The following is a 26,964-nucleotide window of genomic DNA, read 5'->3' as shown; positions in this document are numbered from 1 at the left end:
GGTGGATGACAATGTTTTGCTTAAAAGCTCAAGTTTTATCAGTGGCAACAAGTACTATCAGTAATACCTAGGCTATTTAAGCATAGTTTGTCTCTCAGTATTTTCAAGTAAAAATGATGTTCTGTAAGAAAAAAATGACTAGTTCAGCTCAAGCAACCATACAAGTGTTTTTCTTTGAGACTACCTTTGTACTCTGAAATGCAGCAGAAATGTGTTATCCATACCTCTCGTGTGTCACACAAACTATAAAAAGGGTGAAATTTAATAAAATAATTTTAAAATTGCACATAATAGAGGTAAAGAATATGCTACTGGTATAGTTTTGGTCATGACCTTGATTTGTGTGAAGGTGCCAGTAGTTTTACACAAATTTGATTTTGTGCCACCAATGCAAATGTTAGCACAGTAATAAAAAAAAAAAAAAAGAGGCAAAAAAGAAAAGTCTTATCACTATCATGAAAACAATTTGATGTCACGGATCCAATGAAAGGGTCCAGAGGACCTCCAGGATCCATGGAATACATTTTAAGAACCACTGACTATTATAATACTGCCTTTGACAGGGAAAACAGGAATGAAATATCCTTCATTATCCATTTACCCTATGTAATTCATTCCCCTAGAAGATCTTCTTTAGCATTGTTTATGAAACTCAATGCTTTAGTTACAGAGCAAACATAAAATACCAGAGGTTTTATTTTGAATTTTAAAGGCACTAGAATTCACACCATGCCCCGACATCACATTATCCACTATAGAAATTTTAACTGAAATACAGGTAGAAATAAAGTATCTCAGGGCCACCTGGGTGGCTCAGTCAGTTAAGTGACCGACTCTTGGTTTCAGCTCAGGTCATAACCTCATGGTTAGTGAGTTCAAGCCCTACATTGGACTCTGCACTGACAGCCCAGAGCCTGCCTGAGATTCTCTCTCTCCCACTCTCTCTGTCTCTCCTCCACTAGTGCTCTCTCCCTCTCAAAATAAACTTAAAAAAAAAAAAGAAAGAAAGTATCTCAGACACAAGCTTTAGCTTGGGGCATGCGAAACATCTTTTCACTATGGCATAGGAAAGATATACTGTTTTCAATTTAAGCTATGTTCTAAATAATAATTTTATAATAATCCTTGGGGTATATCAGTAACGGTTTTATAAAAAATCAGTCACTGTTTTTGTTTGTAAAGAGTATGCTATGTGATTAAACTTACAGGCATCCTATAGCTTCATGCCTTAGCACTGTATCCTAACACGGATTCACACAAATAAGGGGTACCAGCAACCACTGTGTGAATAATTGATTTATAATACCCAGTCACTGGCTTTTCTAGATAACTAAAGATCAGCATTTCTTTCAATTAATCAACATTACAGCAAGAAATCAATATATGTATAAAAAATGTCATGTTTGACAAGTGATTATGACTTAATTGTTGGAGAATTTAGCAGTTCTGAACAATTAACATGATTATGCTATGTCCCAAGGGTTGTGCAATTTTATTAAGAAATTTCTGTTGGTGGGGCGCCTGGGTGGCTCAGTTGGTTCAGTGTCTGACTTCAGCTCAGGTCATGATCTCACAGTTCATGAGTTTGAGCCCCACATCGGGCTCTGTGCTGACAGCTCGGAGCCTGGAGCCTGCTTCAGATTCTGTGTCTCCCTCTCTCTCTCCCCCTCCCCTGCTGGCACTCTGTCTCTCTCAAAAATAAATAAACATTAAAAAAATGTTTTTAAATAAAAAAAAAAAAGAAATTTCTGTTGGAATTTAATGCAGCGTATTTCATTTTTCATAGAACCTGTACTTTTTGAAGATGTTCTTTTTTAGGATATTCTATGTTTTAAAATACAAAGATGTTCACCAATATAGAGAATTACTTTCAACTTTGATGGTAAATATTATAAGGTTATCTCATACACAAGAAGACACTCTACTCCCTTTGTGACAGGTACTTTACCTTGTATCACATTTAACACTTCATTAGATGAACGCTTTCCCATAATAATCAGAAAAAGTGGAAACTGATCTGTTTTTTGAGTCCGAATGGTTTGTGCCACAACACTGCCAAAATGTCTATTGCACATTGTCAGAAATCTAAAATGAGACAAAAGTCAAAGTCAATTTCATTTCGGAGTTTAATAAACTTACTAGTTCCCCAACAAAAAACTCACTGTTTTACTAATTATGTTACAAATAGCCTGTCTGTTATCAGTACATACAGTCCTGCTATACAGAGTTTTCAACAATACCTTAAATGATACAGAAATAATTATCATACAGGAAAGCAGGCAGCAAGCCCTAAATGCTGGCTGGAGGCTGAGAGAATAGGATTCTTAGTCTTAAACATTGCAAGCTATACTGCCCCAAACAATGAGAAAAACAAACAAAATGAATTTTAAGAGGAAAGAATTTCTTAAATAGGACAAATACCGTGTGGTACAAAGTTAAATTGACTGGCAGCATCCTAGACTAAACAGGATTTAGCAACATTTTCACAAGTCTTTAGAATCAAGAATTGTACTTTAGAATTGTGTTTTTTCCAGTAGTAGTGGGCCTTCTAGTTTCATACTTACCATGAGATAAAAATAATAATTCTAAGCTTTTGACCAAAAAAGCTCAGAGATATTAGCATACTGAAGTCTAGCATTAGTATTCTTAACACGATCTGGAATAAATGAAAAAACTGATAAAGCTTTTCTCTTCTATTAGAGGACTGTTTGAAATTAGCATTTCTTTCAAGAGAAAAGGGTAGCTTATGATATGTTTTCAGATCTGATGGTAAAAAGTAAATGTCATAATAATAATGAATTATGAAAGACCAAATGCAAATATAGAATGCTTTAATAAGATCCAATTTAATAAAGTCTGTAAAAATAATGGACTTTTAATAACACAGGTCACAAAAGGCAAAACAGTGGAAATTCTGGGGACTAGCCACTGGTACTGGCTTATTAATTCTTAATTATGTTCATGAAAGGCAACTTAAATCGTGTGTTTTCTTATGCCTTATGATAATATTTTAGGTAACAACTCCTCTGAAATGTATGTTCTAGCTGATGAGCAAAATCCTGTTGTCACATGCATTAGAAGGTAAATCTATTTGAAAAGACAAATGGCATTAAAATGTCATGTGCTCAGATTCATTTGATATCCAAATTCAAAACAGAATCAAACCTCTTAATTTTTAAAGCCCATATATCTCTTGTCTATAGAAATTCATTCCAGAAATTTAGGCTGAATCCTCCACAAAACCTGTGCTGTGACTACAGGAAGTAGACCATGTTAAGGGCCACGAGAGCTGTCAGCAAGAGTGTCAAGGCAAGTTAGCACCACAGCAATAAGTTCACTGGGAGGCAGTTTCATATATATATATATTTAGAGCAGCAATAACCAGATCTCATGGCAATTTGAAATGACAAGGCCCTAAGAAATCAATTGTTGGCCATGAAATATCAGTGCTCCCATGAAAATTCAGATCTTCACATTCCAGAACTATTATACAATAAAAGGTGCTCAAGCAGCCTAAGCCTCCAGTACAAAATTTCACACTCATATAGTTTTAATTCATCAATGGAGATGTGTAGATCAAGACACTAGAACGTTAGGATGTCATTTTTCTTTCTGTTGTTACTAAAATATTTGAGGTCAATCTTGACCCTGATTTGATCGTTGGCAACCTCTGAATTTAAAAATGTCAAAAAACAGCTGGAATGTCATTCCTTACAAAAGGGAGAAAATAAGTCCTTGTTGCTTTCACACCAATGGATTAAGTGGATATCACAGTAGATGCCCATCATAGCACTAGCCTCACAAGTGTATTAAATACTACCTAAACAGGATACCCCCAAAAAAGGAAGGGAAGAAAGAAGCCAGGAAGGAAGGAAGGAGAAAAGAGAGAAAGCAGGCAGACACGCTGGTTAGCTTAGTGGTTTAAAGTATTCAATTTCAAGACAATTTGCCTGGAAATTGTGTACTTCCCAAATTGTCTTTTTATGAAAACGAGCTAGAAGGGAAAATAATTATGAAAATAGAGGTAACTTCTTGAGTTTAAATTAATACACAACACACATTTCAAAACTTCACAAAGTGTATTCAAGAGAAATACAGCCTTCAAAGGCACATTAGCTGTTCAATTAACTATAAAAAACAACAAAGTGATCAGTTTTCTAGCAGGTATTGGCAAATCATTCTAATGTTTTGGAAGTCGTGGAGAAATACACAGGAATCCTGCAGCCAGTTGATGCTTTCTAGTGGCCTTAACTAACAATTTGTTCTAATCAAAGAGAGACTTTGTTAAATTTTTAATTAATCTAATTAATCTTCCTAAGATCTGAATCATGTTTACTTTGAGATTTTCAAATTACAATCAATGAGAGCATATAGGGCCAATGGACAGCCAAGTCCCAAATTACAAAATTCCTGCTTGTCAGTTCCTTCTATTACAATTTACAAGAACTTTGCCACACAGATATCACATCCTTCTCATGGCTAGGAGACTCCATTTCTTCCTCTCAACATCTATTCACAGCACAAAGTTACCATTCATAGCATACTACCAACAGCAAAAATCCATTTCAGAACATTAGCACAAAAACAGACAAGGGAAAAACAAATTGTTTCAAGAAAAAAAATGTGGTTTTCAGAATTGTGTGGCATTTTCTTCCCTTTTAAAGAGCTAAAAGTGTGCCAGTGCATCTAATGGCAGCACCAAACTTGTCAGCCTAACTGCATACGGTGTTCAAGAGAGTCAGGTGTCACAAAGGGATAAATGGTTTCCACAACAATTGGATTCCTACAATCTCAAACCCAGAAGGGGAAGCAATGGCAACTGTTCCCTGGCAAGGAGAAATGGCTTTGTTTTTTAATTATAAAAGCTTTAAATAAATGAAACAATTTACTCCTCATATATCTAATTAAGAGGAATCAACCCCCCAAAACAAAAAGCTAAAGTGACAAATTTAAAAGACAAAGAATGAAGGTGGGAGGAAGGGAGGTAAGGAGGAAGGGGAAAAAGAAGGAAAGGTTGAGAAAATGAATGAAGAGAAAACAGTTAATCACAAATCAAGTATAATAAAGCAATTCATTGGTGGGGGCTGGGTGATGGTAGTGGTGGGGGAAGTGAGTGGGAAGTCTCAAACTTTGGCCTTGCTGATGAAACAAAATATAATTAGTAGCTCATATTCACCAGTTCTTGCTCTTAGAAATCTAAAATTAGATACAATCTTATCTTTTAATCTAAAGTTTGGGAAGAAAAAAAGCAGAACATCTAATGGCTAGCATATATTAATCATTAGTAAAATTTTCAGTCTCTGAAGCATAGTACTTTTCTATGTTGCTAATGGAAACCAGGATTACTAATAAATCAGATATGGGAAAAAGTAATCTCATTTTAATTCAAAACAGGATATAGTTTAGTTTCTCTCAATCAAATTCATAATTAAATGACTCACTGACTTTTACTAAGTTGTACTCCAGTATAAGATACATAATAGAAGAAACACAGCAATTTAGGAATGGTGAGATTCCACAAACATTTACTATCTACTGTATACCAGATAATACGAAAGGATGCACATCTGATAAAAAATGGAGGCTAAAAACTGCTAATGACTCTGTGAGGCTTCCTGATTATTACATTTCAATATGTAATATTGAGGTTCCCAAGGAACCTCAGATGTAAAATGGGAGTAATACTTACATTTAAAACATTTATATTATTGTAAGATACAAAAAGCATCAGAATTATGTTCAATATATGGTATCCCTTCAAATTGGTAGCTATTTTATTACTAATTGCATAATGATATTTAACATTTTTATCATAACTATACTTTCAGGATTAAAATAAAAGCTTTTGGGGTGCCTAGGTGGCTCAGTTGGCTAAGCATCTGACTTTAGTTCAGGTCATGGTCTCATGGTTTGTGAGTTTGAGCCCTGTGTTGGGCTCTGTGCTGACAGCTTGGAGCCTGGAGCCTGCTTCAGATTTGGTGTCATCCTCTCTTTCTCTTTCCTTCCCCCGCTTGTGCTCTGTCTCTGTCTGTCTCTTTCTGTCGTTCAAAATAAGTAAACATTTAAAAATTTAAAAAAGAATCAAAAAACAAAAAAAAAATCAAATGATAGCTTATACCTAGGGGCTAACACTGAAAGATTTAAAAAAAAATATATATATATTTTTTAACGTTTATTTATTTTTGAGACAGAGAGAGACAGAGCATGAATGGGGGAGGGTCAGAGAGAGAGGGAGACACAGAATCGGAAACAGGCTCCAGGCTCCGAGCTGTCAGCACAGAGCCCAACGCGGGGCTTGAACTCACGGACCGCGAGATCATGACCTGAGCTGAAGTCAGACGTTCAACCGACTGAGCCACCCAGGCGCCCCAGAAAGATTTTTTGCATAGTAAGAATTGTTGACTAAAACCCAAAATAGTCACTGGTTTTATTTTCATTTAGAGAATGAAAGGGGAAGTATTAATATTTGGAAAATAAGAAAAGACATGATGCTACAGCTGTGTAATACTACAAAACCTTACACATTTAAAAGTGGATATGATAGGCACAACACAATTATGTAGCTAAATGCAATCAGAGTCTGTTTTCCCAAACTTACTCATCTCTAATAAAAAAAAAATGAAGTAAAACAAAAAGGAAACAGAACTATAATCATTATTAAAAAATGTATTTACTGGGGCGCGTGGGTGGCTCAGTCAGTTAAGCATCCGATTTTGGCTCAGGTCGTGATCTCACATTCGTGAGTTCGAGCCCTGTGTCAGGCTCTGTGCTGACAGCTCAGGGCCTGAAGCCTGCTTCTGATTCTGTGTCTCCCATCCCTCAGCTCCTCCCATGCTCACACTGTCTCTCTCTCAAAATAAAGATTAAAAAAAATTTTTTTTAAATGTATTTATGTTTAGCAGTGTTAACTGATTTAAAACCAAGAATCAGTATTAAAATTTCTGGCCGCTTACCCTTGAGCCATTAAACTAACATTAATTGTCTTTCTGATAAAGTGTGAACCATTTCTTCAAAATGAGAGGTTACTAAGCAGAAGATATTCATGTTCAACAGTGCTATGGGACTTCTCCAATATTACCAAATAGTTTAAGGCAGAATCTATGTATACATTTTCTTAGCTATAGCTGCTAATTTTATACTACTTCTTAAGTTACTTTGGTTTAAGGTTCTTCTCTTTATTTATAAAAAAAATTTTAATGCTTATTTATTTTTGAGAGAGAGAGAGAGAGGCAGAGAAAGAGGGGAACAGAGGACCTGAAGCAGGCTCCATGCTGATAGCAGAGAGCCCAATGTGGGGCTCAAACTCACAAACCATGAGATCATGACCTGAGCTGAAATCATGAGTTGGACACTTAACAAACTGACTCACCCAGGCACTCCAAAGTCTCTTCCCTTTAAAACAGACCAAACAAGCTGTTTTTGCTAGAGTAATAATCCTCATTACTCACACATGTGCATACATGTGGGTTTGTTTAACCACATTTATGCATATCAGTAGAAAAACCAGAACATAAAGGAAAGAACCCTTGAGATCATCTGCCTATCTAGCCATTCTTTCTTCTGCTTTTCCCTTTAATAAGAAAATTAAAGCCAAGGTCCTTTAATGTGTGAAGTGAGACTTATCAAGTTACTAGCACTGCCAAGCATACCAAAATCAGGCCAAAGAGTTTTGTTTCCTACTGTAACACCATTTCCACGTCTGCATTCCTATCCCATTGTTTAGCTCAGTTCTGGAGTTTGTATTGGGAATGATCTTCAGCACCTCTGGTACACCCTTTGTCCTTTGAGGGTAGTTTTGATTTTTGGAAATAGTCAAGTATGATTCAAACTGAGTGAGGAAAAGGTATGTGACTAAGCTGGGGGACACTGACTATACAGGCCGTGATCTTTAAGCTTTAATGGCTTAGGAATCACCTAGGGAGTTTGTTTATTTTGGAGAGAGAGTGAGAGGGAGCGAGAGAATCTTAAGTCCTGACATGGGGCTTGATCCCACAACCTTAGGATCATGACCTGGGCCGAAATCGAGCCGGATGCTCAACTGACTGAGCCCCATTTTAAAAGGCAGGTTCCTCAGCCCCATTCCCCAGAGATTCTGATTCAGTAGATCTGGGGAAAGGCCCAGGAAACTGCCCATTTTAATAAGCTGCCAACCCACATCAGGTGATTTTTATATTAGGGGTTAATGGACTACACTGAGAAACACATTTTCAGGGCACAGGACTGCTTTCCTTGTAAAGCTTTAAGCTGTCTCTGAATGAAGTTCTTAAGGAAGTTGTCCCCAAAATGTTTTGGACAATGGCAGCTTCAGTGGACCATGTGTCTAGTCTCCTGAGGTGATGACCATGCTGAAGATGTTAATTCTCACTTGTTTGTGTGAGCTGCAATGTCTCTATGAGACAACTAAAAATACTCTTAAAGCCTGTGAGCTACAGGTGATAAAGGAAAAACAAAGCAGGGAAAGGGAGCCTGCAATACAAAATAGTCTCACTGAAAAGTTGGTATTTGGTCAAAGACTCAAAAGAGGTGAAGGAGGAAGTGAAACACGTATCTCTGGGAAGAGAATTTCAGGCAGAAAGAACAGCAAATACCAACACCTCGATAGCATATTTTAAAGGTAAAAATAAGGTTAGTATAGCTGGAGCAGAGTGAAGCATAAAAAACAAAACTGATAGTTTTGACTATTTCTATATGGTAAAAAATAGCTTAACAAGGCCAAAAGATAAATGATGAACAGGGGAAAAAATTCTGAATTTCAAACCACAGAAAAAGGGCAAAGTTCCCTAATATACAGAACTCTTATAAAACAATAAGGAAAAGATCAACAAACAATATATAAAGACAGCTCCCAGAAATGGAAATAGCAGTGGCTCATAAACATGTGAAAAGACACTCAAAATAACTCAAAATGAGTTAACTTCTAATTAAAGCTACACTAAGAGGGGTGCCTGGCTGGCTCAGTGGGTGGAGCATGTGACTCTTGATCTAGGGATCATGAGTTTGAGCCCCATGTTGGTTGTGGAGATTACTTAAATAAATAAATAAACTTAAAAAAATAAAGCTACACTAAGAAACTATTTTTCATCTGTCAGCTTAATAAAGCAAGTATTGTACACTGTTAGACGGAGTGAAATTTGTGCCAACTCCCTTGTGGGCAATTTGCCAGTATCTATGAAAATTAAAAATACACACATACTCTTTTTTTTCTTCCAAGTTTTAATTTAAATTCCAGTTAGTTAACATACAGTGTAATATTATTTTCAGGTGTAGGATTTAGTGAGTCATCACTTACATACAACACCCAGTGCTCATCACATGTGCTCTGCTTAATCCCCATCACCTATTTAACCCATCTCCCCCGCCCACCTCCCCTGCAGCAACCCTCAGTGTTCTCTATAGTTAAAAGTCTGTTTTATGGTTTGCCTCTCTCTTTTCCCCTATGTTCATCTGTTAAAAAATACACACATACTCTTAACCTAGCACTCCTACATTTGGGAATTTAGTTTAGATATGTTTTTATGTAGGAAATCACCTATGTGTACTCTTACTACAGAACTGTAATACTGGATGCCCTTCAGTAGGATCTCATTAAATAAATTATAGTATCTTTGGAAATTTAAAGGGATATTTACCCATAAAGCAGAAAGAGTTCTTTACGAACTGATATGGAATATCTTTAACATATAATGTTAGAGAGGATCCTGGGAAGATGGCGGCATAGGAGGACACTGGGCTCACCGTGCGTCCTGCTGATCACTTAGATTCCACCTACACCTGCCTAAATAACCCAGAAAACCGCCAGAACACTAGCAGAATGGAGTCTCCGGAGCCAAGTGCAGACGAGAGGCCCAGGGAAGAGGGTAGGAAGGGTAGAGAGGCAGTGTGCGCTCTACGGACTGGTGGGAGGGAGCCGGGGTGGAGGGGCGGCCCGCCGGCCAAGCAGAGCCCCTGAGTCTGGCTTGCAAAAGCGGAGGGGCCAGACGGAGTGTGTTCCGACAGCAAGTGGGACTTGACATCTGGAAGGTTATAAGCTAACAGCTCTGCTTGGAGAACGGGAGGGCTGGAGGACAACGGGAGGGAGAGTTGTTGAGCCCTGGATGACAGAGCTCAGCTTGGTGGGGAACAAAGGCCCTCGCCAGCGCCATCTCCCTCGCCCATCCCCCAGCCAAAATCCCAAAGGGAACTGGTTCCTGCCAGGGAACTTGCTTGCACCACGCAAACACCCAACGCTGTGCTTCTGCGGATCCATCCCTCTGGCGGGTCTGACTCCCTCCTGGTGCCGCAGGGCCCCTCCCGAAGCGGATCTCCGAAGGAAAAGCAAGCTGAGCCTGCCCCTCCTGCCCCTGTGCACCTTGCCGATCCACCCCAGCTAATACGCCAGATCCCCAGCACCACAAGCCTGGCAGTGTGCAAGTAGCCCAGACGGGCCATGCCACCCCACAGTGAATCCCGCCCCTAGGAGAGGGGAAGAGAAGGCACACACCAGTCTGACTGTGGCCCCAGCGGTGGGCTGGGGGCAGACATCAGGTCTGACTGCGGCCCCGTCCACCAACGCAATTTATTCAAGACAGCACAGGGGAACTGCCCTGCAGTCCTGCACCACTCCAGGGACTATCCAAAATGACGAAACGGAAGAATTCCCTTCAGAAAAATGTCCAGGAAATAACAACAGCTAACGAACTGATCAAAAATGATTTAAACAATATAACAGAAAGTAAATTTAGAATAATAGTCATAAAATTAATTGCTGGGCTTGAAAACAGTATAAAGGACAGCAGAGAATCTATTGCTACAGAGATCAAGGGACTAAGGAACAGCCAGGAGGAGCTAAAAAATGCTATCAACGAGCTGAAAAATAAAATGGAGACAACTACGGCTCGGATTGAAGAGGCAGAGGAGAGAATAGGTGAACTAGAAGATAAAATTACGGAAAAAGAAGAAGCTGAGAAAAAGATAAGAAAATCCAGGAGTATGAGGGGAAAATTAGAGAACTAAGTGATGCACTAAAGAGAAATAATCTATGCATAATTGGGATTCCAGAGGAGGAAGAGAGAGGGAAAGGTGCTGAAGGGGTACTTGAAGAAATTATAGCTGAGAACTTCCCTAAACTGGGGAAGGAAAAAGGCATTGAAATCCAAGAGGCACAGAGAACTCCCTTCAGACGTAACTTGAATCAATCTTCTGCACGACATATCATAGTGAAACTGGCAAAATACAAGGATAAAGAGAAAATTCTGAAAGCAGCTAGGGATAAACGTACTCTAACATATAAAGGGAGACCAATAAGACTCGTGACAGATCTCTCTACTGAAACTTGGCAGGCCAGAAAGGAATGGCAGGAGATCTTCAATGTGATGAACAGAAAAAATATGCAGCCGAGAATCCTTTATCCAGCAAGTCTGTCATTTAGAATAGAAGGAGAGATAAAGGTCTTCCCAAACGAACAAAAACTGAAGGAATTCGTCACCACTGAACCAGCCCTACAAGAGATCCTAAGGGGAAGCCTGTGAGATAAAGTACCAGAGACATCGCTACAAGCATGAAACCTACGGACATCACAATGACTCTAAACCCATATCTTTCTATAATAACACTGAATGTAAATGGACTAAATGCTCCAACCAAAAGACATAGGGTATCAGAATGGATAAAAAAACAAGACCCATCATTTGCTGTCTACAAGAGACTCATTTTAGACCTGAGGACACCTTCAGATTGAGAGTGAGGGGATGGAGAACTATTTATCATGCCACTGGAAGTCAAAAGAAAGCTGGAGTAGCCATACTTATATCAGACAAACTAGACTTTAAATTAAAGGCTGTAACAAGAGATGAAGAAGGGCATTATATAATAATCACAGGGTCTATCCATCAGGAAGAGCTAACAATTATAAATGTATATGCGCCGAATACGGGAGCTCCCAAATATATAAAACAATTACTCACAAACATAAGCAACCTTATTGATAAGAATGTGGTATTTGCAGGGGACTTTAACACTCCACTTACAGAAATGGAGAGATCATCTAGACACATGGTCAATAAAGAAACAAGGGCCCTGAATGATACATTGGATCAGATGGACTTGACAGATATATTTAGAACTCTGCATCCCAAAGCAACAGAATATACTTTCTTCTCGAGTGCACATGGAACATTCTCCAAGATAGATCAAATATTGGGTCACAAAACAGCGCTTCATAAGTACACAAGAATTGAAATCATACCATGCATACTTTCAGACAACAATACTATGAAGCTTGAAATCAACCACAGGAAAAAGTCTGGAAAACCTGCAAAAGCATGGAGGTTAAAGAACACCCTACTAAAGAATGAATGGGTCAACCAGGCAATTAGAGAAGAAATTAAAAAATAGATGGAAACAAATGAAAATGAAAATACAACAATCCAAACACTTTGGGATGCAGCGAAGGCAGTCCTCAGAGGAAAATACATTGCAATCCAGGCCTATGTCAAGAAACAAGAAAAGTCCCAAATACAAAATCTAATAGCACACCTAAAGGAAATAGAAGCAGAACAGCAAAGACAGCCTAAATCCAGCAGCAGAAGAGAAATAAAATAAACAATATAGAATCTAAAAAAACTGTAGAGCAGATCAACGAAACCAAGAGTTGGTTTTTTGAAAAAATGAACAAAATTGATAAACCTCTAGGCAGGTTTCTCAAAAAGAAAAGGGAGATGACCCAAATAGATAAAATCATGAATGAAAATGGAATTATTACAACCAATCCCTCAGAGATACAAGCAAGTATCAGGGAATACTATGAAAAATTATATGCCAACAAACTGGACAACCTGGAAGAAATGGACAAATTCCTAAACACCCACACACTTCCAAAACTCAAACAGGAGGAAATAGAAAGCTTGAACAGACCCATAACCAGCGAAGAAATTGAATCAGTCATCAAAAATCTCCCAACAAATAAGAGTCCAGGACCAGATGGCTTCCTAGGGGAGTTCTACCAGACATTTAAAGCAGAGATAATACCTATTCTTCTCAAGCTATTCCAAAAAATAGAAAGGGAAGGAACACTTCCAGACTCATTCTATGAAGCCACTATTACTTTGATTCCTAAACCAGACAGAGACCCAGTAAAAAAAGAGAACTACAGGCCAATATCCCTGATGAATATGGATGCAAAAATTCTCAATAATAATACTAGAAAATTGAATTCAACAGCATATAAAAAGAATTATTCACCATGATCAAGTGGGATTCACTTGATGAACCAGGGCTGGTTCAACATTCGCAAATCAATGTGACACATCACATTAAGAAAAGAAAAGAACCATATGATCCTGTCAAGTGATGCAGAAAAGGCCTTTGACAAAATTCAGCACCCTTTCTTAATAAAAACCCTTGAGAAAGTCGGGATAGAAGGAACATACTTAAAGATCATAAAAGCCATTTATGAAAAGCCCACAGCTAATATCATCCTCAATGATGGGGAGGATCAATGGGGAAAACTGAGAGCTTTTTCCCTGAGATCAGGAACACGACAGGGATGTCCACTCTCACCGCTGTTGTTTAACATAGTGTTGGAAGTGCTAGCATCAGCAATCAGACAACAAAAGGAAATCAAAGGCATCAAAATTGGCAAAGATGAAGTCAAGCTTTCGCTTTTTGCAGATGACATGATATTATACATGGAAAATCCGATAGATTCTACCAGAAGTCTGCTAGAACTGATACATGAATTTTGCAAAGTTGCAGGATACAAAATCAACGTACAGAAATCAGTTGCTTTCTTATACACTAATAATGAAGCAACAGAAAGATAAATAAAGAAACTGATCCCATTCACAATTGCACCAAGAAGCATAAAATACCTAGGAATAAATCTAACCAAAGATGTACAAGATCTGTATGCTGAAAACTATAGAAAGCTTATGAAGGAAATTGAAGAAGATATAAAGAAATGGAAAAACATTCCATGCTCATGGATTGGAAGAATAAATATTATCAAAATGTCAATACTACCCAAAGCTATCTACACATTCAATGCAATCCCAATCAAAATTGCACCAGCATTCTTCTCCAAACTAGAACAAGCAATCCTAAAATTCATATGGAACCACAAAAGGCCCCAAATAGCCAAAGCAATTTTGAGAAAGACCAAAGCAGGAGGCATCACAATCCCATACTTTAGCCTCTACTACAAAGCTGTAATCATCAAGACACCATGGTTTTGGCACAAAAACAGACACATAGACCAATGGAATAGAATAGAAACCCCAGAACTAGACCCACAAAAGGATGGCCAACTAATCTTTGACAAAGCAGGAAAGAATATCCAATGGAAAAAAGACAGTCTCTTTAACAAATGGTGCTGGGAGAACTGGACAGCAACATGCAGAAGGTTGAAACTAGACCACTTTCTCACACCATTCACAAAAATAAACTCAAAATGGATAAAGAGCCTGAATGTGAGACAGGAAACCATCAAAACCCTAGAGGAGAAAGCAGGAAAAGACCTCTCTGACCTCAGCTGCAGCAATTTCTTACTTGACACATCCCCAAAGGCAAGGGAATGAAAAGCAAAAATGAACTATTGGGACCTTATGAAGATAAAAAGCTTCTGCACAGCAAAGGAAACAACCAACAAAACTAAAAGGCAACCAATGGAATGGGAAAAGATATCTGCAAATGACATATCAGACAAAGGGCTAGTATCCAAAATCTATAAAGAGCTCACCAAACTCCACACCCGAAAAACAAATAACCCAGTGAAGAAATGGGCAGAAAACATGAATAGACACTTCTCTAAAGAAGACATCCGGATGGCCAACAGGCACATGAAAAGATGCTCAACATCACTCCTCATCAGGGAAATACAAATCAAAACCACGCTCAGATACCACCTCACACCAGTCAGAGTGGCTAAAATGAACAAATCAGGAGACTATAGATGCTGGAGAGGATGTGGAGAAACGGGAACCCTCTTGCACTGTTGGTGGGAATGCAAACTGGTGCAGCCGCTCTGGAAAACAGTGTGGAGGTTCCTCAAAAAATTAAAAATAGACCTATCCTATGACCCAGCAATAGCACGGCTAGGAATTTACCCAAGGGATACAGGAGTACTGATGCATAGGGGCACTTGTACCCCATGTTTATAGCAGCACTCTCAACAATAGCCAAATGATGGAAAGAGCCTAAATGTCCATCAACTGATGAATGGATAAAGAAATTGTGGTTTATATACACAATGGAGTACTACGTGGCAATGAGAAAGAATGAAATATGGCCCTTTGTAGCAACGTGGATGGAACTGGAGAGTGTTATGCTGAGTGAAATAAGTCCTACAGAGAAAGACAGATACCATATGTTTTCACTCTTATGTGGATCCTGAGAAACTTAACAGAAACCCATGGGGGAGGGGAAGGAAAAAAAAAAAGAGGTTAGAGTGGAAGAGAGCCAAAGCATAAGAGACTGTTAAAAACTGAGAACAAACTGAGGGTTGATGGGGGGTGAGAGGGAGGGGAGGGTGGGTGATGGGTATTGAGGAGGGCACCTTTTGGGATGAGCACTGGGTGTTGTATGGAAACCAATTTGACAATGAACTTCATATACTGAAAAAAAAAACATATAATGTTAGTGGAAAAAGCAAGGTGTTGAATGGTGTTTACCAGTTCTACCATGGTATAAAACAGGTGAAAAGTAAGTACATATTAGCTTTGGCTTGTTTATATATAAAATAGTCTCTGGATGGATAAATGAGAAACTTACAACAGTGCTTCTAGGAGGGTAACTAACAGGGGTAAGTATGAGACTTTTCATTTCATACCTTTTTATGCCTTTTGAGTTTTGCTTAATGTCAATATATTAGCTAATCATGAAATAAATATCAAATTTGAAAGACAGTAAGTCCATTACAAAAATAAAGAAAAATTACATGTAATATAAATTCCATAAACTTTTAACACAATGCTAATAACATCTGTCTACTTCTTATCAGTGTTTCATTCAAATATACCTTTTCCTTTTTGTGGTAATCACTATATGAGTGAATACCATTTTTAAGCCTTTTACGCCATAGTAATGAACTGGCATGTTACTTAAGTGTTTGAATAATATTCCATTGATTAGATGTATATATTGTCACATTCACAAATGTTCACCTATAGCTAGATTTTTCTTTCTAGTTTTTATTATTATGAATAATACTGGGATAATTTAACATGAAGTATTTCCTATGAAGTGAAGTGAAAGTCTGTGAAGTGAAAACATAGGGTAAAAGGATAGAATCATTTAATGACTACTGATCCACATTAGTAATATGGATCAGTCACTTTTTAAAAATTATTTTGAGAGAGAGAGCAAGAAAGAGCATGGGGGAAGGGCAGAGAGAGAGAGAGAATCCCAAGCAGGCTCTGTGCTGTCAGTGTGAAGCTCTACATGAGGCTTGATTTCATAAATTGAGATCATGACCTGAGCTGAAATCAGGAGTTGACAGTTAACCAACTGAGCCATCCAGGAGTCCCTATACCAATTGTTTTGTAAAAGTATGGTATAATGTTTCTCCATGAAAATGCAATACTATACGCATGTTAGAACACAGCCAAACTAAAGGCAAATTAAAAAAAAAACCACAGGTGAGATTTTGGGAAGATTTAATCTAAAAAACATCCCTGGTCTTTTTGAAGCTTATTAGACTTCTTAGTAACAGTAAACTGTTAAATGTCTCAATAGATAAGGAGTCAGAATTTATTCTATTTTTGAGACAGAGAGAGAGAGTGAGCTGGGCAGGGACAGAAAGAGAGGGAGACACAGAATCGGAAGCAGGTTGCAGGCTCCAAGTTCCAAGCTGTCAGCATAGAGCCTGACTCAGGGCTTAAACCCACGAACTGTAAAATCATGACCTGAGCCAAAGTTGGCTGCTTAACCGACTGAGCCACCCAGGTGCCCCAGGAGTCAGAGTTTAAAAAAACGAAATAACTTTTTTTAAAAGTTTATTTATTTATTTGAGAGCTAGAGAGAGAGAGAGAGAGTGAGTACAAGTGGGGGGTGGGGAGGAGCATAGAGAAAGGGGCGAGAGAGAATCCCAAGCACTGAGCTATCAGTGCAGAGCCTGATGCAGGGCCCAAACTCATGAAGTGTGAGATCATGACCTGAGCTGAAATCAAGAGTCTGATTCTTAACCGACTGAGCTACCCAGGTACCCCAAAACCAAGTAACTTAATTTATCTCCTTATTGTTACCCATAAATCACTCAAGTGAAAAGGCATTGAGGCACTGACAGTTCACACATTTTTTTGGGATGGGCAATAATCATAAATAGATAATTGGCTGTCTTATTCTCACCACTAGTAAGAAATAAACAGTTATTTTAAGTACCTCATACAAATCTTAGTTGGGAGGAATAACAGAGAATATCTAATCCAATTTCTTATAAAATGGAAAAATTCCTTCTCTAGAAATGTAAAGAGAAGATTCATTTTCAGGGGCCATATAAGAGAGCAAATTATGTTAAATCAAAAAAAATATTTCTTCTGTGTTCTGCCTTTTATCAATCAGTCAATATTTAGAAGGACCTACTAAACATATGACAAGGTAAGACATGGTTTGTGTCCTTAATAAGGATATTTGGCTTTGATAAATCAAGGCCCCTAAACAGGAAACATAATCTGGCATCTAACTGGGGCCTGAATTTTAGTGGTTCAGATTAAGTACTGGAGAGAATGAGAGAAGGGAAAGGGGGCCCAGAAGTCAGGGAGAACTTTGTGTTCCATAATGGTACTCTTGGACAGCCAATAGGAGAGAAATCATCTCTTATTCACCTCTGCATTCCTAGCACCTACTGACTAATTATATTTGTTGCATGAATAAGCCAATTTATGCTTCAGTAACCTTTATCTCCACTACGATAATGTTGACCATACAACTTTTCTTTTCCTCTCCCAACTACTTCTGAAATCAGTTTAATTAAGACAGTTGGGGGGCGCCTGGGTGGTTCAGTCGGTTAAGCCTCTGACTTGGGCTCAGGTCATGATCTCACAGTTAGTGAGTTTAAGTCCCGCATCAGGCTCTGTGCTGACAGCGCGGAGCCTGGAGCCTGCTTTGGATTCTGTCTTCCTCTCTCTCTGCCCCTCCCCTGCTCATGCTCTGTTTCTCCCTCTCTCTCAAAAATAAATAAACTAAAAAAAAAGACAGTTGAATTATAATGGTCTCCAAGGCCTCTTTCAATGTGCTTCTACCATCATAAGTCATTTGGACCCTCAAAATAAGCAGGTATTGGTCCACAAGTTCATGATTCTAAGCTTCCCTCATCATTTTTAGCATACTGCAGTTTTTACATAATTTCATCCTGTCACCACCCACTGACTGAAAATGTGATTTAGAAGAGGTGTAAAATACTCAAATATTAACATATTAAAGAAAGTAGGAATTATTGCAAGCAGCATAATACTGTAGGGAAGAACACGCTTAGGAGTCAAATGAACCTGATTTTGTCACTTACTAGTTGTTTCTTTAGATAACTTAATTGTTCTGAGCGTTAGTTAGCTTTCTCACATATAAAATGAAGATAATGATACCTTTTGAACTGGTCAGCAGATTAATTAATATTACTTTATTTTCTCCCTTTTATGTGCTTCAGAGTCAAAATTAGTTTTTCCTTTATCCACCCCGCCCCCCATTAAGGATAAGGCAAAATGTTTCCTAAAATAAATTATAACAGCAATATCAGACTCACATCAGTCACATAACAAGGTGTTACGATTAGCACCATGCTTGGCACTGTATTATACTGCTGTATAACTTCTACAGTGTACCTCATTATCATTGTAGCATAAGATCATGTACTATTCTAAGGTACAGATTTGAAGTAAAGATATATATTCTTTCATACTGTCATGTTCCCTGATTTTTTCCTATCTGCAAAATTTGGAGATGTGATTTTATTATTATATTAAAAATTTTCAGCATCATTTATTTCAGAGTTGGTTGGCTTCTGTTGGAATGCTGACATTTATATGTAATTTATTTACATATTTGACTTTTTAAAAAGTTTTTATTTAAATTCCAGTTATTTAACATACAGTGTAATATGAGTTTCAGGTGTACAATGTAGTGATTCAGCACTTCCATACAACACCTGTTGCTCATCACAAATGCACTCCTTTTTATTTTCATTTTACTTTATTTTATTTTAAGAGAGAGTACTAATGGGGGAGAAGGGTAGGTGGGGGGAGAGAGAAAAAGAGAGAGAGAGAGAGAGAGAGAGAGAGAGAGAGAGAGAGAGAGAGAGAGAATCCCAAATAGGCTCCACGTTCAGTGCGAAGCCTGATGTGGGCTCAATCCCATGACCCTAGGATCATAGCTGAGCTGACATCAAGAGTTGGATGCTCAACCAACTGAGCCACTCAGGCACCCCACCAAGTCACTCCTTAATCCCCATTACCTATTTAATCCATCTCCCCACCTACCTCCATTCTAATGGATAAGAAAATGTGGGAGAGCATCAGCAGAAATCTCATACATAGGAGGAAAATCTTCAAAAGATAAAAGCAACAGTTCAGTATATTAGCATCTTAGTCGCTCATTAAAGCTTTCATGTAAAGCACTTGACAAATGCTCACTTGAGACAGTTGCTGTTTGATAAAGAGCACTGAATGGACAGGTTGACTCTATAGGCTTTTCCTTTATGCTCTATACCAGTTATGAATTAGATCATCAAAAAGGAATACTTAAGGACCATATCACCTAAGATCCCTAAAAAAATTACCATTACTACAAAATATTTAATACAAAGGCCTCTTCTTTTACAGAAGGTTGATATAAGAAACATCTATTTTAATTTAAAATCTGTCATATGCAAAACAGTAGAAAATAACTGTCTACTTTATTTCTTAATGACTCTTGAATAGATAATCATGCAAAAAAAATTCTCTCTTGAATTCAGTGCCAGAAAATCTTGAGATGAGCTGTTAAAAAATTTTATGGGGCGCTTGGGTGGCGCAGTCGGTTAAGCGTCCGACTTCAGCCAGGTCACGATCTCGCGGTCCGTGAGTTCGAGCCCCGCGTCAGGCTCTGGGCTGATGGCTCGGAGCCTGGAGCCTGTTTCTGATTCTGTGTCTCCCTCTCTCTGACCCTCCCCCGTTCATGCTCTGTCTCTCTCTGTCCCAAAAATAAATAAAAAAACGTTGAAAAAAAAAAAATTTAAAATTTTTTTTATCAGTCAATGAGATCTATAAATGATAAACTGTAAACTCTAGGGCATAGTACCTGACACATACTAGAAACTCAAAAAATATATATTAGATGGATAGATGAATAAATGAGAAACATTTTCTGTTTCTCCTAAGCTGCCAGAATTACAGAGCTAAATTCAGTGTTTATGTACAAAACTTGAGTCAACCCAAGTGTTTATAAATGTTTAATGGATACTTTACTGGACAAAGAAATGCCTCGATAGTAGAATGGGACAGTAAAAAGCTAGAATAAATGATGATAAAAATGACTACCATCTGAATCTCTAAAAACAAGTTAATACTGTGAGTTTCAAAAAGTACAGATCAGTAAACTGGATCTCAGTCCTCTACAAAAGCTAGAAAAGTCACTTAGACAAATGGCTTCTGAACACTTAGAATACAATAGTGATGACTAGGAGACAACATGGGTTATTAAGAATACAATAAGCCTAACTAGGCTGAATTACTAGGCTGAGAACTCATGAGCATTCCATGAGCTTTGAGTATCTGGAGTTCAGTAAGAAGTGATGAGGTATCTTGAAATATCCTTCAGGATAAGATTCAGAAATGCAGGCTAAGTTGGATAAATTCCTTGTCACTGAGAAATTGAACCTGTAGAGTGTTACCAAACTGAAAGTGGTCTCAAATAGCTTACCACTTGGTTTTGTTCTGTCAACATTTTTATAAATGTCTGACATAAACCAAAAATACCTTACAGATACAATGCACTGAGCATTTACTCTGTGCCAGACTTTTTCAAAAATCAATTATCCCAGTTAAGTCCAATAACAACTCTAAGGGATGTGGTTTTTAATCTCCATTTTTCAATACAGAAACTGCAACTTAGAGGGGTCAAGCAACTTGCTCAAGGTCCCTATGGTGACCTACAGGCACAGATAGAATTCCAATCCTAGTGTGATTAAATCTAAATTAATTTATACTCAACCATTATGCTGTTCTGCATTTTTATATCATCCAACAAGTAATTATTAGTATTCAAGTAAGAAACACAAGTGAAGAAGATTGATGTAATCCTTGCCCTTAGGAATCTTACATTCTAGTGGAAGAATTAGAAAACAAAATTTTAGTAAACAAAAGCAATGGCTTATTATGAAAAGTTTTAAGAGAGTACTATGAAAAAGAATGATGGTGAAGAAGCTTTCTCTAAAAAGGTTCAACAGGTCTTTTTCAAGAGGAGACATTTACAGTGAGACCTGAAGAAAGAAAATTAAAAGTCATTTCTATCTGATGACTTCTGTTTTCTCAGTCCACTTGTGAGGGCAGCTGGGAAAGGGAGCAGAGAGGGAGGGACAGGAGATGTTTAATGAATGAGGAGTAGTATGAAACAGACATCTTACCAAGGGAACAAAAGCTAACTAGAGAATCATAGTAGGCTTGGTCAGCATTATTGTGTACTTGCTTGAAGTTTGTGTTTGTTTAGAAAAAAAATTAGTGTGACTATCTCCAGCAGTGTTTAAGTGCAAGGGCACAGATATAAAGAAGGAGAATAGCTGGGTTCAGCAAATTGAGTGCAATGGATGGAGACACTGGTAAGGGAATTTAAGATATTACAAGGAAGTCATAATGATGGGCCTTGATATCTAAATAGGACAAAAAGGGATATGAAGATTAGAGACACAAAAGGGCAGATGAAGTAAAGTGGTGGGCTCAATAGATTGCAGGGCATAATGAGATAAAAAAACTTTAGCACTTGAGCAAGTTAAGATAGGGATAGGAAGTGTTGGTCAGAGCCAGCGCTTGAAATAAAAATATATGAGGTGATAAAGCTTTTCTTGATGGCTACGTCTAAGTGTGGTAAATAAGGAGAAGAAAAAAAAATTCTGGAGTTAGGTATAGCTAGGAATGGAAAGGATTATCAAGAATGACAGCAAGAGAAATGATAGGAGTTACAATATCATTTATGAATGATAACTCTTGGGAGAGTTAACAGAATCTGAACTTCAAAAGATCTTGTCAGTCAACTGCATTAGTAGAGAATGGCAAAGATCTAGTTTAATGACAACCCAGACCCCCAAAATTATTTAAACAAATAATAACAACCCAGGCCCAGCCCATCAGGGTAGCACCATATTTGAAAAACTGGTAGGGGGATTTAGTTGACTACCTCAGTTCAACAGGAGCCAACAATATAATTCCAGAATAGAACTGAGCACAGCGTGAGATAAACCTGCTCTAGAGCACTATGCTTGATTTGGGGCACCTTTAGAATGGGCTGGATCTAGACACCCTAGCATATAAGGAGCAATGGAAATAAACATACTTTGTAAAAAAAAAAAAAAGGCAAGAAAATTAGGGCAAACAAGATAGCTCTGGTTAAACTGACTGTAAGGCAGAACTAAAGTCAGGCTTATTAATCCCCAAGTTAGGCTTATTAATTCAAAACTAGAACCAAAAGGGAGAAAGTTGCAGAAGCCCTCTCTATGAAGAAGTACTGTAGCAAACACCTTTTCTAGCTTTTAGAGTAGCTCAAAAATGTACTACCTTCTGAAGCTTTAATTTCTCTGTCCCTAGAAGTATCCAGGTAGCAACTGTAGTAATAACAGTTAAGCACATTATGGGGAAACATACCTGCATGGCTGTAAATTAGATGTTGAGAACACCTCTAATCTCCAACTCTAAGATTTGGTGAATCCCATGTTTATTTGTTCCTTGAGCAAAAGGTCTAGGTCTTATATTCCCCTTACAACCTTCATAAGGCTTTGCATAGTTATTCAGTACATTTTTGTTGTTGAATAATCCAGCCTGACAAGGTCATGGGACAAGAAACATTATGAAGCAGAAAAGCACAGGTTGATTTGGAATTTATATCTGGTACAACCATTTGCATGACCTTGGGTAAATTATAGAACCTCTCTGAGCCAAAAATAATTTCCACATATGTGACATTGGACCTTGGCTATTTACCTTGCAGAATTGTAGTCAAATGACCTAATATATACACAGTGAGGATTAAATAAACTCATACATCTATTTATATCTATATCTGTATCTACAATTAGTATGGCACATAGTAGGTGCTTTAATGGTTGCAGTTATTATGTGTTTTGGTTTTTTTTTTAAAGCAGTAACGATAGTCTTATTCTTAGCTATTGAAACTCTCAGTAGAAGCCCCTCTCATAAATGGCATGAGCTTGGAGAACAATTCTAAGGGTAAAGAAGCTGTCTTTATTGGTGAAAGAGGCAGAAAATGATTGTGGCGTCCTTAGCTACACTCCACTAAGGTCACTCTAAGTTATCACAAACTGGTAAGGGCAGTAATCTACTTAAAAACTTTACTAACATTTATTTTGAAAATGAAATCTTGCTTACTTCTCATTTTTCTATTGAAAATAGTTGTGTCCAAGTCATCAGAAAGAGAATTTTAGAGATAAAGGTCAAAGGTCTCAGGTCAAGTAGGTCAGCTGTCAGCATCCTCTTCCCCAATTTTCATAGTTAAAAAAAAAAAAAAGATCTGGAAATGTTATACCATTTGCCTAATATTTCCTTGTTCTTCATATTCCCAGACCAACTGAGTCCAACTTCCTAACTGCTCTACATTTTATGAATGATATCTGCATAAACAGTGGGAAAATAGTTTATCATAGTCTTTTAAGAACAGCAACTGACATATTTAAATGTGCATAGATTTTGCTTTAAGAACTAATAAAAAGTTAATACTTACATAGCTTTCATAATGACCAAATAAATTTTTGTTGCTGTGGTACTGAGTAACTTATTTGGGAGCTACTCAGAGCCTCCAATACCTTATTTGATACTGGGTTGGCAACATAATTTTTCAGATTGAGATATAGCAATCAAAGCTTCTTTATTGTTCATGTTAACTTGCTTCATTCTTTCCTTAGTTGAGATGTGTAGAAAGGTATGTTAAAGAGGACTTTCTTGGTGCTGATCATGCATTGAGGAAAAGAAAGATACATACATACAGAAAGATACATACATATCTTAAATTGTTGCTGTGCCTACAGACTGAGTCAGCCAACAGCAGATAAACTATAAAAATCCCTACATTTAACTTTTAATTCATTAATAATATAAAAATATTTTGTCACTTTTCTCTATTACTGTAATGCAGTCAAGTTCAAAGACACAAACATGCTTGAGGAAAGGACACAAAATCTACTTCCTAATGAATTACCCAAATACGTTAGGAAACAGGATTCCACCTGACTCTATAATTCCAGACTGACAGTTTTTGGTGGTATATTTAGCAGATGAGATCACTAAGGTAATTGGGCACTAAAACCTCTTTGAGTATCTATCTAGATTGAGAGGCAAATACTAGAAAAATGTCAGAGGAACCAGTTTCCAATAGGTGGTGACTGAACGAACACATTCCCTTTATAAGTTTTCTGAGTGTTTTACTATCAGTATTTATGGAAGAGGAGAACTGTGCTACTGATTTAAGTGGCATAGTTGATACATGATCAGTAAAAGTTCTTCAGAAACAATCATGAATATAAAAATTATTAACACTAACAAAGCAGTTCATAAAGTAAATAAATCTCTTGAGATCTTTCCAATTTCAGGCAAGGAGAAAAGCAAAAGACATGATGGGGTATATTACTTTAACAAAGATATTTCATTTTGGAGATGTCTAATTTTTAGAATTTGTTTCATTAGATAACTCATGTTTTGTATTTTATATAAACACTGGAGCAAGTACCTCTGGCAGTCATATTTATCTGAATTTGTATATTCTAAAATTCTAGGTAACTAGCTATTGGGAGGGAATATTTGCATACAACTGCACACAAATTTAGAAAGTCACAAAACAGGAAAGAATCTGGCTACAGAGCACAGAAGGGCAAAAGCTTGGCATTTAGCTGAAGCTCTGTGTATCTTCAAAAGATATAATGATTCTTTTTATTCTGTAACTCTTACAAATCAAGTACTTAGAATATTCAAAATACAAAGGGTTTAGCAGAAAGACCAAGGAGAACACCAACAGAGTAACAAGAAAGGTCTAGTGCATGAGAAAAATAAGATTTGCTAAAAACATATAATGTTCTCTTGGACTGTATTGTCAACAGTTCTCACCTTTGATTGTTCTTTTCTAAAATAGTCTTCATATAGACTGTGAAAACACATAGAAAACTGTATCTGAGTTAAATGCCTGTTTTCTAAATAGCATTAATTAGATTAATATCAAGGGAAAAATATATAGCTTGATTCAGATATAATGCATGCACCAGCAGGCAGTTATGATTGCAGTACTAGGTAGTAGTGTAGGAAGTATCCAAATCACAGTAAAAAGGCTTGTAAACCAGTAATTTAAAATTACCTAAAAGAACATTTTTTAAAGGATAATCTTCTATTTTAAAAAGAGTAAAGAATTATAAACAGTTTAGCCATCATCTATATACAGACTGGCTTGTTCTCAATCATAAGAGGCCATCATCTTTTATCCTGTCCCTCTTTTCCTTCCTTTCAGTACTATTAGTAAACTATTCACAACTGCACCCTTGGACAATGCTGAGCAGTAATTATGACTTGCTGACAAAGAGATATGAACAATTACTGAGCCCATTTTGAAACCCTACACTAATAAAGTCATTAGATGCTGCCCTTGCCATGATCCTTCTAAAAGCTTCTGAAGTTACAAGAACACACGGCATTGTTTGCAGGGACAATTGCTGCTGGCAGAACGCAAACCTTGAGTTAAACCATGCTGCAAATTGATCTTGACATTCTGTTAAGACCGCCACTAAAAATCAAAAGCAGAGGAGAAAAGGAGAAAATGAGTGGGTAGGATGTAATCATGGAACAGGAGGGGTTCCTCCTCACCTTCTCTCCTCCCTCTTCACAAAACAAACCAGGGAGAAAATGACAAACTCTCCTGGTGTTTTGGAACCTTTATTTTAAAGCATTAATTAAGCCCTTGACCTGGGATGTTTAGGATGGCAATACATTTCCTTTAAAAGTACTGGAAGGAAAACGTAGCACAAAGGAAATAAAGAAGTTTGGGGAAAATTATATGGAAATCTGGCATGAAGGCTCTCTGGAAGTCTTGGTTCCCTGACCACAACATGTCCATCTGTTTTATCAGCTACTTCTGCAGAATCCATATCTCCTTCTAGGGTAGCAGCTGGGAATTAACACTCCTTGTGTCTCCCATGCAGACCTCACACCTGGGCAATATTTGCTGGATCAAATGGAGGTGGAGGGTTAGAGTAACATGGTCATCTAGGCTTCAGCCAGGCATGAAGCATGGACTAATTTGGAATTAAGGGTATGCCACTGTGAATATTGCTAATTGCTCAAATGGAAAGTGCAGGTGAAGACAGCCTACTGATAATAAGAGCTTTAAGTCAATTAACTCTTGCCAAAGATTAAGTAATGTGGAAAACTATCACTTGAATATTAAGGCTAAAAAGTACCTGTCAGCATAGCAGCAGAAGTTTCCAGTGATCTGAAATACTGCACTCAAGGACATTAAGTTCAAAAGCTAATATTAACAGGCAACAGAATTCTGTGAATACTGGTACTGTGTAGGCAAAATTTAATGCAACATTATGTATATATATTTCATGCAACCTGTGTAATTCAGGCACTGTCAGCAATTCCTAGGTAACTATTTGCAGCTACTATGAACACCGCTTAGAAATAGTGCACAATGGCTGATTTAACACTTCGTAGCATGTACACTGATGTGCTAAATATTTCCACCTCAGGAACTTACATATAAACACCTCATAGCTGGCTGATTACCCAGTTGGCATTATCCTAGTCAAATTCA

The 26,964-nt window shown here is 37.5% G+C and overlaps 1 protein-coding gene across 3 annotated transcripts in view; it reads right to left on the bottom strand.

Annotated features, from left to right (window-relative positions):
* The window catches only part of FAF1 (Fas associated factor 1), a 532,153-nt gene that overhangs the window by 116,737 nt on the left and 388,452 nt on the right, over positions 1–26,964 (bottom strand). For all 3 annotated transcript variants that reach the window (XR_009258134.1, XM_058717421.1, XM_058717422.1), the window contains exon 14: positions 1,949–2,085. Coding sequence is in view for 2 of the 3 variants with exons in the window: in XM_058717421.1 (XP_058573404.1) it covers positions 1,949–2,085 (137 nt within the window). In the remaining variant the exon portion in view is untranslated. The remainder of the gene's footprint in view (positions 1–1,948; positions 2,086–26,964) is intronic.

The sequence above is a fragment of the Neofelis nebulosa genome, chromosome 2 (assembly GCF_028018385.1).
Source record: "Neofelis nebulosa isolate mNeoNeb1 chromosome 2, mNeoNeb1.pri, whole genome shotgun sequence".
Lineage (NCBI taxonomy): Eukaryota > Metazoa > Chordata > Mammalia > Carnivora > Felidae > Neofelis > Neofelis nebulosa.
This window is presented reverse-complemented; position numbering and strand designations above follow the sequence as displayed.